This window comes from Suillus subaureus, assembly GCF_016647635.1.
Source record: "Suillus subaureus strain MN1 chromosome Unknown BJ212scaffold_34, whole genome shotgun sequence".
Classification (NCBI taxonomy): Eukaryota; Fungi; Basidiomycota; class Agaricomycetes; order Boletales; family Suillaceae; genus Suillus; species Suillus subaureus.
The window spans coordinates 364304-381038 of record NW_024538590.1 but is presented as its reverse complement, the minus strand read 5'-3'; the positions used below and the strand labels follow the sequence as shown (position 1 = coordinate 381038).

At 47.9% G+C, this 16735-nt stretch overlaps 6 protein-coding genes across 6 annotated transcripts; 4 read left to right on the top strand and 2 right to left on the bottom strand.

The window, feature by feature from the left end:
• The first annotated feature begins 3307 nt into the window (after window positions 1-3307).
• On the top strand, window positions 3308-5516 carry BJ212DRAFT_607431 (L-lysine 6-monooxygenase (NADPH-requiring)-domain-containing protein). Its single transcript, XM_041343643.1, has 6 exons — window positions 3308-3686; window positions 3739-3839; window positions 3894-4180; window positions 4237-4670; window positions 4723-5245; window positions 5298-5516. Exons 1-6 carry the CDS (start codon window positions 3579-3581, stop codon window positions 5474-5476), a joined length of 1632 nt encoding a protein of 543 aa, XP_041189236.1. The 5' UTR covers window positions 3308-3578; the 3' UTR covers window positions 5477-5516.
• Window positions 5517-6060: 544 nt separating this feature from the next.
• Window positions 6061-6478, top strand: BJ212DRAFT_1255599 (uncharacterized protein; the record flags this gene model as incomplete). The annotated part of the gene is made up of 2 exons (XM_041329762.1): window positions 6061-6357; window positions 6413-6478. Coding segments are annotated over 2 exons (363 nt in total), but the record flags the coding sequence as incomplete, so codon positions are not given.
• Window positions 6336-8408, top strand: BJ212DRAFT_1379898 (Bromodomain-containing protein). Its single transcript, XM_041336619.1, has 6 exons — window positions 6336-7000; window positions 7050-7361; window positions 7412-7793; window positions 7842-7875; window positions 7924-8069; window positions 8122-8408. The coding sequence occupies exons 1-6, from the start codon at window positions 6596-6598 to the stop codon at window positions 8313-8315; spliced, it is 1473 nt and encodes a 490-aa protein (XP_041189234.1). The 5' UTR covers window positions 6336-6595; the 3' UTR covers window positions 8316-8408.
• A 1840-nt stretch (window positions 8409-10248) lies between these two features.
• On the bottom strand, window positions 10249-10907 carry BJ212DRAFT_1279562 (uncharacterized protein; the record flags this gene model as incomplete). The annotated part of the gene is made up of 2 exons (XM_041331502.1): window positions 10249-10565; window positions 10790-10907. Coding segments are annotated over 2 exons (435 nt in total), but the record flags the coding sequence as incomplete, so codon positions are not given.
• Window positions 10908-11517: 610 nt separating this feature from the next.
• On the top strand, window positions 11518-15732 carry BJ212DRAFT_1379889 (tRNA synthetases class I-domain-containing protein). The gene is made up of 12 exons (XM_041336618.1): window positions 11518-11823; window positions 11884-12065; window positions 12133-12840; window positions 12887-13102; window positions 13158-13249; window positions 13300-13398; window positions 13451-13577; window positions 13626-13792; window positions 13845-14120; window positions 14172-14604; window positions 14657-14878; window positions 14932-15732. Exons 1-12 carry the CDS (start codon window positions 11802-11804, stop codon window positions 15529-15531), a joined length of 3144 nt encoding a protein of 1047 aa, XP_041189232.1. The 5' UTR covers window positions 11518-11801; the 3' UTR covers window positions 15532-15732.
• On the bottom strand, window positions 15733-16622 carry BJ212DRAFT_1379887 (uncharacterized protein). Its single transcript, XM_041336617.1, has 3 exons — window positions 16447-16622; window positions 16172-16393; window positions 15733-16119 (listed from the first exon to the last, which is right to left on the bottom strand). Exons 1-3 carry the CDS (start codon window positions 16595-16597, stop codon window positions 15818-15820), a joined length of 675 nt encoding a protein of 224 aa, XP_041189231.1. The 5' UTR covers window positions 16598-16622; the 3' UTR covers window positions 15733-15817.
• Window positions 16623-16735: the final 113 nt, after the last annotated feature.

Genomic DNA, 16735 nt, shown 5'->3' with positions numbered 1-16735 from the left:
ATACGCACCCGGTCATTTATTGGTCTTTTGTAGAGAGCTGAAGGGAGAAGCGGTCATCCCCCTGGTGTGGACTGATGTTGGTTTCTACGACACTCTCGCCCGATGGGAGATTGAGCAAGACGCTATCACTCATGCCGCTGAAATGGCGCAGACCACCATCACCGAGGAGCAGGACGAACTGCTTTATTCCAACTACGATGCAGACCCCATCTACTGGGCCAATCAAGATAACTGAAGTCAGTGACTTCATCCCTAAATGAGGGGTAATGTTACAATCACAATTACTGCCCCTATCTCTTTTCTTCATTTTACTCGTGTATTACGTCATGACCGCGCCTCGTTGCGCCATCATTAGGCTAAACCTTTCACCATATCTGTATTACATCACAACCGCAGCAGCCATCACTAGATGACTCGTCTCGATGACATATGCCTTATCTCTGACTCGTCTTGATGATGAATACGTACCGGCCCTAAAGCTATGACTACCTATAAAAGCTCAGTTATGTACTTAGAAGATCTTTACTTTAATCTACTAGGTTTTACCTGAACTATCCTTCACTTAGGACTTCCAATCCTAAGTCGTCTGATAACTGATATTCAAGTCAGAGACACCCTCTTCGACTTGTCTTAAGAACCCTACATTTGTGGGGACACGATCCGGCTTCAGGCGTTACTCTTATCGAGTACCTGTTGTTGCGCCCATCCTAGTTCGCCATAACAGGTGGTCCATCCTTATTCAGCAACTCCTTCAAAGCCAAATATCTTGTCTCTGGTGGTGAGTTGGTTGGCAAGCCTTCATAAGGATCATCTGCAGTACAGGCAATGCACCAAAAGGTCTTCCCTTTGGTAGTCATCACTTGATGCAGCTGTGTGTAGCCATAAACACCTGTTCGCACCCTGACATCCCTTGATGCAAGATAATCTCCCATACATCTTCTGTTGTGTTGGGGGTCTCAATCAATGCCATGTTGGAACAGATATTAGAATGGAGAAATGACTCTAATGTCAACCATATATGCTTACCATGTGGGGGATACATCGAGGTTCCAATAGCAGCGTTTGAAAGACATTTTATGCTAAGTTGTCACGTGACATATGTCACTGTGTTTGATATCACTCCGTGATTTCAGAACAGTCAGAACCAAAATTTAGCTCCGCATTTGACTCCGCGCGCAGGACAATGTAGATGACAGTGGTAATCGCCAGCTATCAAGCTGCCCAAGATCCATTTACAATTTTACATTTACCATGGGTTCATAGGTTCTCTCTGAGCAAGAACATGATCCAGTGAAGCGATACACCGGCAAAGCTCTAGGCTATGTAGACTATGCGTATGTGCAGATGCTGGGTGAAGCCTGCCGGAATATCCCGGCACCATGTGTTTAGAGGCGTCTAGCTGCTGAGCGCTGAGCGGTGGCGCTATTCGTTCCTAACTTCATCCACTTCTCTCCCTACCACGACGTCAAGTTCGTCGTGCCTCGCGTTCCTCACTCGCACAGAAAGTCTTTTTTTTTAGCAACCACCACTCTCTTTGATGCCATTCGAAGAGTCATTCGATACGATCGAATTCGTAGGCAGCTCCCAAACGACTCCTACCTGCTTGCGTCCCACCCCGAGCTAACGCTCGATCCAGCCAAACCTATGAGATCATGTCATTGTCAGCGACTCTCGAGCCAGACCGTCCCAGACGAAGCTAGAACAACATTCCTAATGATGACAGTGTTAATGTCACCTCGTCCTATGCATCATCATCCTCACTATTGCATAATATTGTAATTAATCACCTCAACCTGATCTAGAATCAATCTGGAATAGCCTTGAAGTTAGTATTATTCCCTGGTCGACGCGCGATTTAACTCGCCAAATCAAAAGCATATCGCTCCAGTTCTTCATCTTGGTAAATTGCTTTGAATTTCTTCTTCAGTCCTCTTCAACTCTTCGAGAGCCGCAGATTTAGCGGCAACGTCGTTTCTGGACCTGCAAGGACATCTGCACGGGGCTCGGTCGAGAGTGGAGGTGCCCACGCAAAGAATGCTTCAAGATCCTGTCCAACCCCGACGGCAATATCGCTTCACGAGTGTGCATGTGAGCATGTCGATGGCGGGTGGACTTCCCGGCCTCGCGGCTTTCATGGTGCTGTGGTGTCGAAGGTTTGCGCGAATTTTCCCGAGTGTTTCGAATGTGTCGACTGAGAGTTTAGTATTTATACCGTCGCGCAGATTGTGTTGTGCTGAGATCAGAGAATGTGCGCTCTACTTCGCATGCATGCCCTACAATTGAAATGATCATCACAGCAAAGACCCTGAGTGGATGAATTTCAGAATTGATTGGAAGGTTTTTCCAGCGTGAAAGGTCGTCTGCTTAGCTGCCAGTACCGTCTTACTTTTGGGAGTCGATAGTTGGTTTTCTCTTCTCTCGACGTCCAACACGCCAACGTGAGCCATCCCTAGCTTACAGCCTCTACTCGTACTGTATTGAAACCCTGCTGCATAATTCTAGGCATAACTCACTAGCACCTCAACTTCGTCCTCCCCAACGAATACTGTGCCTCTGTATGGAGACAACCCTAACACGTCGCAGGGCCTTGGTTGCATAACGCGTCACAGGGGCTCGGCTACTTAAGTGTAGGTATGTTGTAAAAATAAAAAATTCGGTACAAGATTCAAGAATGACTAAAATTACTTTTTCGCTGCTGTACTACCTTCCAGTACTTGGCACCGCTCGGTTACTAGTGCCCAGTTATCTCCTGCTGCAACCTGTCACCTCGCTGTACATGGATATATAATCTGCAACATCAGCCCCACTGATTGCGAAATCGAAGTTCCGTCCGCGAGAGTTTGAGACCAAGTTTGAGCTTGCCTCTCAGAGCGACGCCACTCCGATAAATGACAGACACTCAATTGGATGTGCCTCTCAGAGCGACGCCACTCCGACAAATGACAAGCACTCGATTGGTTTCTATTTTGTTTGGATATCACAGTCCAATCAAAGGTATAGCAATTCCAACGTCGACTTACCGTCATCGCATGCATCAGTAACGACCAAGTGTGATAAGTGTAATATGTTTGTTTCTATTTCTATTTCTATACAAAGCCTGTCACTTATAGCTTCCTTTCGCTATCTTTTGTCACATTCTTCCACCAATCAGGTCCGTTTTTTGCTCTAGTTCCATTAGCCTGTAGATCCCGCTACAATAAACATGGCAAGCAAGATTTCAGCCGACGCAGGCAGTATTTCAAGTCAACTATCTGTGTTATCATGTCTAAATTATATCTCATATCTCTGCGACTCTCCGATGCCCCGGAGTTCTGTCAGGATCTGCCACTCCCCTTGCAGCTGAGGGCCAGGTACAACCAGTTTTGCTAGACCAGCTGTTGGCAAAACTCCCAAGTTCTGTCAACACTACTTCGAGCAGGTTCCGTCGCAATTCGGATTTTAGATGCCTATAAAATCATGGCGATCACATTCCACATGACGTATCCCCACATCCGATAAGATATCCTTCCGACACCGACTGCACATCATCTGTGGTTATTCAGTACTTTTCACAAACTCTCAGATCAGCATTCCTCACCATGCCATCACCTGAAGCTCCTCCAGTTGGCGTGTACGATGTCATTGGCCTTGGATTTGGCCCGGCAAATCTTGCTGTTGCTGGAGCACTACTGGAACAACCGAGAGAGGTACATCAATCCAATATACTACATGTGGAATTCCGAGTCATCAGTATTCTAGACCAGCCCAATATCCGTGAACAAATCCCTCTTTATCGAGCGATATCCCGAATTCAAGTGGCATCCGGGTATGCTTCTCCCAGGTACCCGTATGCAGATTAGGCAAGTGCAATTCTATATCGATCGCATCTTGAAACTGAAGGGGAGGAACCCAAGTTTCCTGAAAGATTTGGCTACCCTGAGGTCGCCACAATCTCCTATCACCTTCGTATCATACTTGCACTCCCAAAACCGTCTGGTGGACTTCATCAACCGGGGCTGCATTACCCCGACGCGGAAGGAATACTCGGATTACCTTGCCTATGCCGCACGGTACGTGCAGGCTCAAGGCATCAAGGTCGCATATGGCGAAAGTGTTATTGCAATTGAAGAAGAGGGCGAAGGCACCGTGCAGGTCCGTAGCAAGGTGCTTACAACTGGCGAAACTAGAATTCGTCGTGCAAGTCAGCATCGATCCATCACAACGTTGTCATGCATGAACTGACTGAGGGTTTTTCAGAAAATATAATCATCTCGCCAGGAGGTTCAGCATGGGTCCCGCGGTGTATTCAGACCATCCTACCTCATCCTCGCATCATTCACAGCTCTCAGTACATATCTTCTGTAGAACCGATGTTGGCCACGATGAAGGCAACCACTCGGCCACTTAAAATCGCGGTTGTTGGTGCTGGGCAATCCGCAGTGGAAGTACTACTCGACCTCAACTCGCGGCTAACCAGCATGGGCGAGAGTGCCGGCCAACCGCACAACCTCCACCTCATTATTCGTGGTGGCTCATTGAACCCGAGCGATGGCGGTCCCTTTGCGAACCAGGTATACAATCCAGAGATGGTGGATGTGATGTACGACCTGCCAAGTGATTCTCGAAAAAGAGTAATGGCAGACTACAAAGCCACAAACTACGGGGTGGTAAATCCGCTTACGCTTGATTCAGTGAGTTGCATGTATTTTACTAATTGATTGCAATTCACAAATGCGACAACAGCTCTACCAAGTCATGTACGACCAACAAGTAGACGGTGACATCGCTAGACGCGGGGGAAATGTGCCACCTGTGACCAGTACACATATCACCATCCTGCCTTATAGTAACCTGTCGTCAGCGGAGATCATCACAAATCCTTCGCAAACCTCCAGAGAAACAGAAGATGCAGATACACTTTCGGTTCTTTTGCAGAATACCATCACACAAGGTCTCTCCGAGACGACATATGATGCCATTATTTGCGCTACTGGCTACGAGCGAAATTCGTGGCTGAACCTCTTAAAGTCATCCAGCTTAGGCAAGCACTTCGGCCTGTGCGCTAGCTCAGATAAGACGCGCCTCGCTGTGGACCGCGATCTTAGAGCGGTCACGAACGGGAAGAATGGCAATTTTGGAGCGACCATGAACGGCAAGAATGGTATATTTAAAGCGGCCGCGAATGGAATAAATGGTCATTCACGGACACCGGACAAGGGTATCAACGCAGAGGCGATACATGCATCTATGGAGACCAAAGTTTCCGGTACGTTACATACGTCCCGAGCAACTGAGAATATTTCTCACCAGAATGTCAGATACGCTCTATATCTCGCGACGTTATAGACTTCTTCCACTACCAACGGCCGGTCATGAATTTATTCCAAAGATCTACTTGCAAGGTTGTGCAGAGGAAACACATGGATTGAGTGACACGCTATTGAGTGTGACGGGAGTTAGGGCAGGACACATTGTGGAAGACTTGTGTTCCAATTAGAGAACTTACTATTTACTCTGGGATAAGACACTTTTTGGTTAGTGACTTGAACCGCTGATACAGGATGGGTTGAAGGCTACTACTGTATCATCAGAAACTTACCACGAGTCGTTGCTGCCGCGCGGCCCGTGTTGAACATATCAGAACTCTTGTATATACCAATATGTAGTAGATTATCGATCCAACGAAAGAAGTACGCGAGACGCGCACAAGTGAACGCCGCTCCAAGGCCATAATAAGATTATATCAGTGATGGGCTATGATTGAACTTGGAGTCCATCATTGACAGGATGCGACATGGCAGCCCTCATCTAGTATGTTGGTCAACATGAGGACTTAAAAAATACCATTTTTCATTAATGAATAGCCTGTGATCGAGCGCCCAATTCCTGCCACTTTTCTCGAATGAGTGCAAACGACGTTGAAGAGCGTTCTAGCTTCAGGGGCAAGCTGCTTTTGGAAATGACTACTTGCTATACGGGGCTACCTACAGTATCATAAACTGGCTTGCACACCACATAGCAATCCCAATTTTTGCTCCCATGAAACTCTCTTACCCTTGTTTATCTGAAGCTAACAACAATGACCTTGCACTCGCACTCAGGATAGCCCGACACTCTTCCTGTACTGCGTGTGATTCTTGTCCTGGTCTGCGACCCCCAGCAAGCGTCGAGGTGGTTCTAGATGATGATGATCAACAAAAGTCTCTACTCGGCGATCTAACACAATACGGCTCCGACGAAGAGGACGGCCCCTCATATCTCGAAACGTGTATATGTGGCCACGATGTAGCAGCCCACGGTAGTCAATTAGCCACCTTAGGACGGGAGGAATTTTCACGCAGAGCACGCCTTGCAACTCGTCTTGACGAACTTCTCCAAGTACGTCTTCTCCCACGTCATTATATACACGCTGACAGCACGCGCATCGTGTTAGGAGGCAGACAGGCAACTTGATTTCAATTATGCAGATGAAGACATCGACTCCCTCAAGCAACAAATGAAGGTTCCCGTCTCTATGGTTAGCATAGCGTCTCCTTCTATCCGTACGTCGTTTACAGTGATCTTTCCTGCGACCTCCTGAAGTGTTTCAGAACAATCTTCTCCAGTTGGCCGACCAATGTCCCCGGCTTCCTCCGTACTCAGTGACGAGCCTCCAGGCCCTCCACCTCCAAAGCGTAGACGACTGACCTCCTCTTCACTCAGCGATGCAGAAGGAGAAGATGATGATGAAGATGATGACGACGATGACAAACCTTTAGCCGCTCAAGTTGCAGATTCGAATGCAGCCACTGGAATGACTTCCAGGAAGGCTGTGACGCAGAGAAGCGGAAAGAAGACCTCCAGTATGAAGTCAAAAACGCAGAAAGCTCCCACAGGAGACAAAAGGCCAGAGAAAAATGGCGTTGCCAATGGTCGCAACCCGGATCTGAAAGTAAAGGTTGAAGACAAGATGGACGAGGGTCAACTTACACGCCTTGCGACTGGTGTTACGGTAGACACGGTGCCAGCATCCTCCGCTGTAGTGAGTTATATCCCCATTTCTCGCTTAACCGACACTTATGCTGTTCAAGCCTTCCCACAAGCCCGAAAAAGCTGCTTTTGTGGAGCTGCGCAAGGGGATTATTGAAATAACTGCAGTGGAGAATGACCGACAGCCGCGCTCTACGGTTATTCTCACTGGTCTAAAGACCTTGTTCCAAACACAGTTGCCTATGATGCCGCGCGAGTACATTGCGCGTCTAGTCTATGACCACAACTCGAAAGCACTTGCGATCATCAAAAATGGTTATAAGGTCGTAGGTGGTATTTGCTACAGACCTTTCCCACACCGTGGATTTGCGGAGATCGTCTTCTTTGCTACTGCATCTGTGGACCAAGTGAAGGTAGGCAGAGGCCTTGTTCGTCATATATACAACTACAACTTCTATGACAGGGCTACGGTGGCATGCTCATGGATAACTTCAAACAACACATCAAACGTACATACCCCGATGTGATGCACTTCCTCACCTACGCCGACAATTTTGCTGTAGTATTCTTCAAGAAGCAAGGCTTCTCGAAGGAGATCACACTTGATCGCTCTGTGTGGGCTGGGTACATCAAAGATTACGAGGGCGGGACAATCATGCAATGCACCATGCTGCGCAAGGTCAACTATCTTGACAAAGTCAGCATCATCTCTCAGCAGCGGGAAGCGATCCTCACCAAGATCCGCGAGATGTCGAAATCGCACATCGTGTATCAGGGTCTTTCGCAATTCCAAGAAGGTGCTCTGGAAGGGATCACAGTGGATCCTAAGGAAGTCCCAGGGCTAAGTACGTCATCGTTTCTTTGAGTGAGCTGGCGCCTCAATCTTGTTGTAGGAGAGAGCGGTTGGACGCCTGGCATTGAACACAGGTGAGTTGCCTTTCGCGATCTGAGTCAGTCGTATGTGACTTCTTGCAGCACACGCTCCGGGAAAAGCGCCGAGCACACACAAATTCAGCGCCTCCTCTCCGATCTCAAAGCCCATCCCTTAGCTTGGGCTTTCTTAAACCCAGTCAATGCCGATGAGGTCCCAGATTATTACGGTGTCATCAAGAGACCTATGGGTCTGTACTTAACTTCCCATGTCATATATTTTTACATTAACATCTCCATCAGATTTCAGCACGATGGAGCACAAATTGGAAACCAACCAGTACTCCTCGCTGAAATTTTTTCTCGACGATGTTCAACTGGTGGTCGATAATTGCAAGCTGTACAACCCCGAAACATCGATATACCATAGGAACGCAGTGAAGCTTGAGAAATTCATGAAAGAACAATGTACAGAATATGCAAAGCGAGGGTCCTAAGGACAGTTGTCTTGTTATATTATCTTTATTGGTTCGCATCTGTATTGTTTACTAGGGGTTACCATACTTGTATCATATACGTTTCTTTCCGCTCGCCCATCACTTGAGTATCACATGCTTAGAGGCCCCCACTGCACCAACCCAGATAACCTATCCGAAACCACTCTAGGACAGGGTGATATGGCAGCAGGATAACTACATCCAGAATCGGCGCACACTTCGTACCCAATGAAGAATTGGCATCATACATAAGGTAATCCCAGATACCCATCGCACATCGGGATCTCTATGACAAGTCAAGAACAGTCAAACATTGGAACGATCACAGACCACAAGGAGCCACTGGCGATGTACCACACTGGACGTGTTCGTCTCTCAGCCTCGTCACCAATGTTTAGAAATGATGCTAGGCAGAAGCGGATAGATAAACACATCTGCCAGGATCGACATGAGCCGTTATCAAGAAGACATGGGCGTTTTGAAGTGCTGATGCTTGATGAGCCCATTCCGTGATGTTATTCATTGTCGATCAAGCTTGATATCTAACAAGGGCCTTCAACGTCCGGCCTCGGCCCTTTAAATTCATCCTGTAATCATCTAAGCGTACAAACCCCGTTATGCTCCAGTGATCGTACATAACCGCTGTATTTCGCGCCACTCTTGATGAAGCTCTGGGCCAGAGAATTTTGGGCCCTCCTACTCCCAACGCGATCGGTTTCCCATCACCCCAAATCTCTGCCTGCTACACCTGTGTTCGGCCTTTTCGGTTACAATCATTTGACACGTTATTTGTTAGAGACTTGTCAAGTTGCCACTCAGTTCGCTGGGCCCCCCTTTTCCCGCTATGCATGCCTCAGTGGGTCACTCTTGCATGGTGTTTGAGAAGAGCCAACCGAAGGAGTGACAAATGTCCATCGATAAGACTTCAACGAGGCTGGGAGGTTACGTCATTTTCCTAACTGTCAGACTCACTCTGTCCTTAGCTTGCGTGCATTCCTCTGGCCTCCGACCCCATTAACATTTTTCATTTGGTGGTGAATTCCGATAGTTTTGGTCAGTCTGTCGAGAATCTAGTTTGGCACGTACGCTGCGGTCTCATGTTTCTGAGACGACCCTTGCGGGGCGTGACGGTGAATTCCTTTTCATGGATAGACTATCACATAAAAAGGAGGTTTCGGGACCTGCGAGGATCTATACACCGCAGAAATGTTGTCAGCAGGTTTCGAACCAACTTCAAGAGGAACAGATTTTGACTCTGTTGGAGTAACCACTCAGTTAAGACCAGTTAGATGGACCCCCGAGGAAAACATCCATGAGTGAATGTTAAGGTGTGTTCCAAAAGAAGAAGAAAGTCGTTCAGCAGGTTTCGAACCTGCGCAATCAAAGAGAAACAGATTTCGATTCTGTTGTTGTTATTACTTGGCTAAGACCAGTTGAGGTCAGTGGTTGAATATTGAATGTTGAACGTTGAACCTGTGAATGCCAAGGTGTTTCGATAGAAAAAAGCCCTTCTCGTCCGCAGGTTTCGAACCTGCCCAATCCAAGGGGAGCAGATTTTGATTCTAACCACTTGGCTAATTCCAGTTAAGACAACCCTCCAACGAAACCATCCATGAGTGATTGTCAAGGTGTTTCCCGATAGAAAAAAAACTCGTTTCAGGCAGGTTTCGAATCTGCGCAGTCCAAGAGAAACAGATTTCGATTCTGTTGTGGTGTGGTGACCACTTGTGCCAGGACGCTTCCCAAGGTGAGATCAAAAATTAATTACATACGACTGCTCGCAGGTCATCCACAAACAGTGTACCGGCGATACAATGGACCCTACTCGTTGAACAACTTTGCTCTCTCCGCATCAGTAATTAAAAGCGGGGATGGTGCCGAGCGACTAGAAGATCAAAGTCAAATGGTAATAATGTACATCGAATCAAGGAACTCACGACGTAACACCATTCGTGATTACTGGGATGATTTCGATGAATCGGCTGTTCGCGCCATTGGCCTTCGAGAAGTGCATTGTCGCTGAGATCTGCATGAAGGCTGCCCACAACAAACCTTCTGCGAAAAAACGTCCAGGACATACTCTTGTGCGTTGGTTAGTGAGGAACAAATCACATTGCCAGACGATATACCTTCTTCTGAACTCGAAGAAAGGACTTCCTGCAATCCTTCTGGTTGGCGAGAGCTCGCCATCGGGAAGCAGGTGGCATCCCGGGTCAAACTGGTCGGCGTTGACACAGTCACGCGACATTGCTATTCAGAGAATGAATGAGAGATAATAATGAGCCTTTCTCCGCTCACCATGCGTTGAAGATCACGATTGCTCCTATTGTACCCATCAGAAACCTTGGTGGAATATGTATTTGGTTGCACCTTTCGGTACATGGTAACTGTGCTACCCATTATCCATGATCGTAGCATGAGGGAGGCCTGTTAGGAAGGTGCAAAAAGGTATAGACAAAACGGAGAAGTCGAACCTAAGGAGAGTGGCGGGCGCCATCTCATTGTTTCGTATATAATCACTTCAATGTACAACAAAGCATCTCGACCTGCAACAGCGGGTAGCCTATCATTGGATACGATTGAGTCGACTTCAGCTCACGCCCTCTCTTGGATTTCTGGAAAGAGTATCATGACGAGAATATCATGCCGATCAATGTCGAGCATTGAGGAATGAAATTCGACGACGATCTGAAGGGAGCAGATGTCTAGACGTCTTCGTCTTTGATCACAAAACTGACAGCAAGATGACAAGAGATGTCGCCCCAATGGCTATCGCTGTGGTATCTATCATGGTGAACAGAATCAATCACGATTCGCTGCGGGCATGCTTTATCTCGTTCGGAAGCCCGTTGGTTTGAGAACTATTATGAGGGCATATCGGTTTGGATTTTGGGATCGACAGAAATGATGCGGCCGTAGTTCAAACATGGCATCTTTGAGGTTGAAACACGTCGAAATTTTGAGAGCACTATAATAGGCACGTAGCTGTGTTCATTGGGATGTGCGCTTGTGAATGCCTGCTAACTGCACATAAGTAAGACGTCGAAGTTGAACGTTAACTCAGGATGTCCATGGCTTCTTTTCGTTTTGACAAGAGGGACTCCCCAGCCCTATGAAGTCTCGTCGCTGTTTGCCGAAAATCGTCGACGCGGGGTCCAAATTTTTGCTTTTGAAGGGGCTATGAGATAGTAGTACGATATACCGTGAATTGAATTGATCATCACATCCATCGATCTACACTGCTCAGCTTGTACTGCACTTCTCGCGAGCGCCACTGATATATCGTTAGGCTGCTAGTCCATGATCCACGTGTCTTGGTGGCATACATACCCTGTTTGGTTTTGATATCCGAGTCAGAATCCGATTCAGCTCGAGTCACGCCTTAGATCAAGATATCACTTTAAAAGAATCGCCTCAAAAGAATCACCTTCATCGCGACGGGGTCACTCATACAGATTACACGATTGCTGAAGTCAAGATACTAGGATGTCATTTCCAAAACAAGACAGTACGTAGTTTGGTGACTACGCTGGTACATTATGTTGTTCACCAGCGTCTTTTGAATTAGTCACCCAACCATTCAACTTTCCAAAGGAGGAGGAGAAAGTAATCGCTTACTGGCGCGAGATAGATGCTTTCCAGACAAGTTTGAAGCTGTCCGAAGGCAAACCAGAATATGTCTTCTTCGACGGTCCTCCTTTTGCGACTGGTCTTCCTCACTATGGTCACCTTCTCGCGGGCACCATCAAGGTATGTGATCAGCAGCATCTGATCTTTATCGTTAGCCGATCTACTAACGTCCGCTTCCTTGATCTAGGACATCATCACTCGACATGCCCATGTAACAGGCCATCATGTTACGCGTCGATTTGGATGGGACACTCACGGTCTCCCCGTCGAGCATGAGATCGATAAGAAACTTGGAATTACTGGCAAGCAAGACGTTATGGCTATGGGAATCGACAAATACAATGCAGAATGTCGTGCCATCGTCATGCGTTACGCATCGGAATGGCGCGTCACCGTCGAGCGCATGGGTCGATGGATTGACTTCGACAACGACTACAAAACGCTAAATACGCCTTTCATGGAAAGCGAGTGGTGGGCATTCTCGGAGCTCTGGAAAAAGGGCATGGTGTACCGTGGCCAGCGCGTCATGCCTTATTCTACGGGATGCACCACCCCACTTTCGAACTTCGAAGCAGGGCTAGACTACAAAGATGTAAACGATCCTGCAGTCACCATCGCATTCCCGCTAGTTGACGATCCCAGCACATCGCTTCTAGCATGGACGACTACACCGTGGACCCTACCATCTAATCTAGCACTGTGTGTTCACCCCCAGCTGACTTACATCAAGATTCATGATGAAGAGCACAACGCAAATTATATACTATGTGATCAGCTTCTTGGGACTCTCTACAAAGATCCCAAGAAAGCCAAGTTCAAGAAGTTGGCATCTTACAAGGGTATCGAAATGAAGGGATGGAAATATGTACCGCTCTTTGAGTATTTCACAGAAGAGGTACGTAATGTACCTTTGTTTCGTGCAGTTTCTGACCATCCTTCAGTATGAAGATCGCGCATTTCGCGTTTTTGTGGATACGTATGTCACGGCAACAGACGGTACAGGTATCGTACAGCAAGCCCCGGCATTTGGTGAAGATGATGCTCGCGTTGCTATCGAAAATGGTGTCCTTTGTCCCGAAGAGATGCCTCCTTGTCCCTTAGACGATGGTGGCAAATTCATCAAGCCAGTCACCGATTTTGAGGGCATGTACATCAAAGTTTGTCATCGTTCATTGATCGAACCATTTGGCGGTGCTCACCGTTGGTCTAAAGGTCGCAGATAAAGAGATCATGAAAGTCTTGAAGGCGAAAGGTCGTCTCATTGTGCAATCGACCATCAAGCATTCCTACCCGTTCTGCTGGCGGTAAAGCCCTTTGAACAGAACATTGATCGGTACGCTGACTTCTTCCCCAGATCAGGAACACCCTTAATCTATCGTACCGTGCCGTCGTGGTTCATCCGCGTACAACCTATTGTGGACCAGCTTGTTACTAACAACCTGAACACACTATGGTGAGTGCACTGTTCGCTTCCCTGTAAACGTCGATTCAATTCTGTTCATCAGGGTGCCTCAACATATCAAGGATGGTCGATTTGGAAACTGGCTAGCTAATGCACGTGACTGGAATGTATCTAGAAACCGATACTGGGGCACACCACTACCCCTGTGGGCCAGTGATGACTATGAGGAGGTCGGCAATAGCATTTTTCAGCATGGGTGTGAATTGATCAGAGCACAGGTTATCTGTATCGGCTCTATCGCCGAACTCGAGGAGCTGACTGGTGTCACTGGCCTCACAGACATTCACCGCGAAAAAATTGATCACCTGACTATTCCTTCGAAGATGGGCAAGGGCGTCCTGAGGCGCGTGGAGGAAGTCTTCGACTGCTGGTTCGAATCTGGAAGGTAACTCGGCTCCCCCATCCTGCAAATCGTATTAACAACATGACCATTCCAGCATGCCATACGCATCAGCACACTACCCATTCGAAAACAAAGAGTCTTTCCTCAAAAACTTTCCGGGTGACTTCGTGTCAGAGGGTATCGATCAGACTCGGGGTTGGTTCTACACGTTGCTCATCCTCTCAACTCATCTCTTCGGTACTGCACCGTGGAAGAATTTAATCGTCACTGGTCTCGTACTCGCCGCCGATGGCAAGAAGATGAGCAAAAGTCTTAGAAATTACCCCGACCCTCATATCATCTTTAACCAATATGGTGCAGACGCCACGAGGTCGGTGTCAATTCAGTGATATATGCTACTCTAAAGTTTACTTTTGTCCAGAATGTTCTTGGTCAACTCTCCCATCGTGCGGGGTGAAAACTTGCGCTTCCGCGAGGAAGGTGTCCGGGACGTTATCTCTCGCGTTCTTCTCCCCTGGTTGAACTCCGTCCGATTCTTCGTTGGCCAAGTAACACTCCTCGAGAAAACCACCGGCGTGCAGTTCATGTATAACCCACACGCCCCTGTCTCAAACAACGTCATGGATCGATGGATCCTTGCTCGTTGTCAATCTCTTATCAAACTCGTGAAGGACGAGATGAAGGCTTACAGACTTTACACCATCTTGCCGCGACTCCTCGATCTTATCGACGAGCTGACGAACTGGTACATCCGGTTCAACCGGCGGAGATTAAAGGGCGAGGATGGCAAAGAGGACACGATTGCCGCTCTCAACACGCTTTTCGAGACACTGTTCACCCTATGCAGGACTATGGTGCGTGTTCTATGAGAAAATACCATGACTGACCATGCTGATGCTCTGCCAGTCCTCGTACACGCCTTTCATGACGGAGAACCTTTACCAGACTCTGCGCGAATATATCCCGGAGGATCCTTCCGTTCCCGATGCAAGATCAGTTCACTTCCTCATGTTCCCCGACGTCAAGGAAGAGTACTTCGATGAGGTGATCGAGCGCCAGGTGAAGCGCATGCAAGCTGTAATTGATCTTACTCGGTATATCCGGGAGAAGAATAACTTGTCCTTGAAGGTAAGCTTTATTCGCCGTCGTGAGCATTACTTCAACCAATCTACGACACACAGACGCCTCTCAGAGAACTCCTTATCTTCCATCCTGAGGAGCAGTATATTGCCGATGTACAGTCTTTGCAACGTTACATCCAGTCAGAGCTTAACGTACGTGACGTGGTGTTCACCACCGACGAGGCCGCATGTGGCATTGGCTACCGAGCTGTCGCAGATTGGGGCACGCTAGGTCGCAAACTGCGCAAGGATCTCGGACGCGTTAAGAACGCGCTTCCCAATGTTTCCTCCACCGATGTCAAGGCATACATCGACTCAGGGAAGCTCACAGTTGATGGCATTGAGCTAGTCACTGGTGACCTGACTGTACAACGTTACCTCGAGTTGCCACCCGCTTCTGAAGGCCAGTATGCGACCCATACCGATAACGACGTCGTGGTCAGACTGGACATTCAAGTCCACCCGGAGCTGATGAGCGAATGGCTTGCAAGAGAGGTCATCAACCGGGTGCAGAAGCTTCGGAAAAAGGCTGGCCTACAAGCCACTGATGATCTGAATGTGTACTACTGCTTTGAGGAGGGCTCGGGGGCAGAGTTGCAAGACGCCCTCAAGGAGCACGCAGAAGTCATTCAGAAGACCATCCGTAGCGTGCCTGCCTGATGTGAAAACTAGAAATGGTGGGGAACTCGTGATCGAAGAGGAACAGGAGGTGGCAGAGGTCAAGTTCACGCTGTCACTGGTTCGGGCATAGTAATTTCAGAGGGCTAGAAGTAAACAAGGATCAGATGGCGGAATTTGTACATTACCTGCTGTACATGTACAATTAGCGAATGCGAAAACGCGAGTTCTGGGTGATGTGATATCAGGCATGTGGAAGACAGGTGTGATGATACAGTGAGTTGCGGCTACAGATACAGTTTGAGGTTGTGTGGGTATCAGCAGATGATCATTTCTTGGTGGATCCAAAGCCGCCGAAGCCCATGAGCTTCGACATCTCATCATCACCGTCCATGACAGTGTCTTTGGCAAGCGCAAGGCGAGCTTCCTCTTTTTGAGTCTGCTTCTGAGCTTTCTTCTCGGCTCGCCGAGCATCTTCTTTTGCCTTGACCTCTGCAAGCCGCTGATCAAAATCAAAAGCCTTGGCGGATGATGCCTCTTTGGTTTTTTCCCGTAGATATGCTATTCGAGCGCGAACCTGTGCGAGAGTGGAGCGTTCCACACGGGTCGTCTGACCAAGTTTCCTGAGATCTATGTCCATATTTAAAGATATATACCACTGGCGATCATTGTGTTGACATACGTGCTTTGCTATTTATGTGATCCAAATAACCAGTACTGTCCCTGTAGTTTCGATTGCAAGTATCACAGAAGAAACCAGGCTGCCCCGGCCCTCGTGCGCCGGGATTCTGCACAACCATGGTTTTTCCGAGATTCTTGTCCAGTTCGAGAGAGGTTTCTCGACGTTTCATGAGCTCTGTCGGCTTCGGAAGGTCCTCTTTTGGGGTCTTGCGCGGTTTCTTGCCTGTATAACGAAGTAGTACCCGGCCTAAAAAGCAAGCAGTAGATATTGCGTACCTTGTTTCAGACGCTCCTCGTTTTCTTGCATTCTGGTCCTTTCTTCATCGTCCTTTTTCCGCGCCCGTTCAGCATACTCTTCCTTATCCCATTTCTTCCTAAAATCAGTGTCGCCGGCCTTGGTGCCATATGCACCAGCCTTCTCAGCCATAGTAGTTGGAATAGAAGGGGACAATGTCACGTGGCAACTAAACCAATGTTACCGTAACATCATATTTGCGTCCTGCACTGACCTCCGCAGTGCTAGTGTCAGCCGGTATCGTCTGCTCATTCCATGCTTTGCAACTCT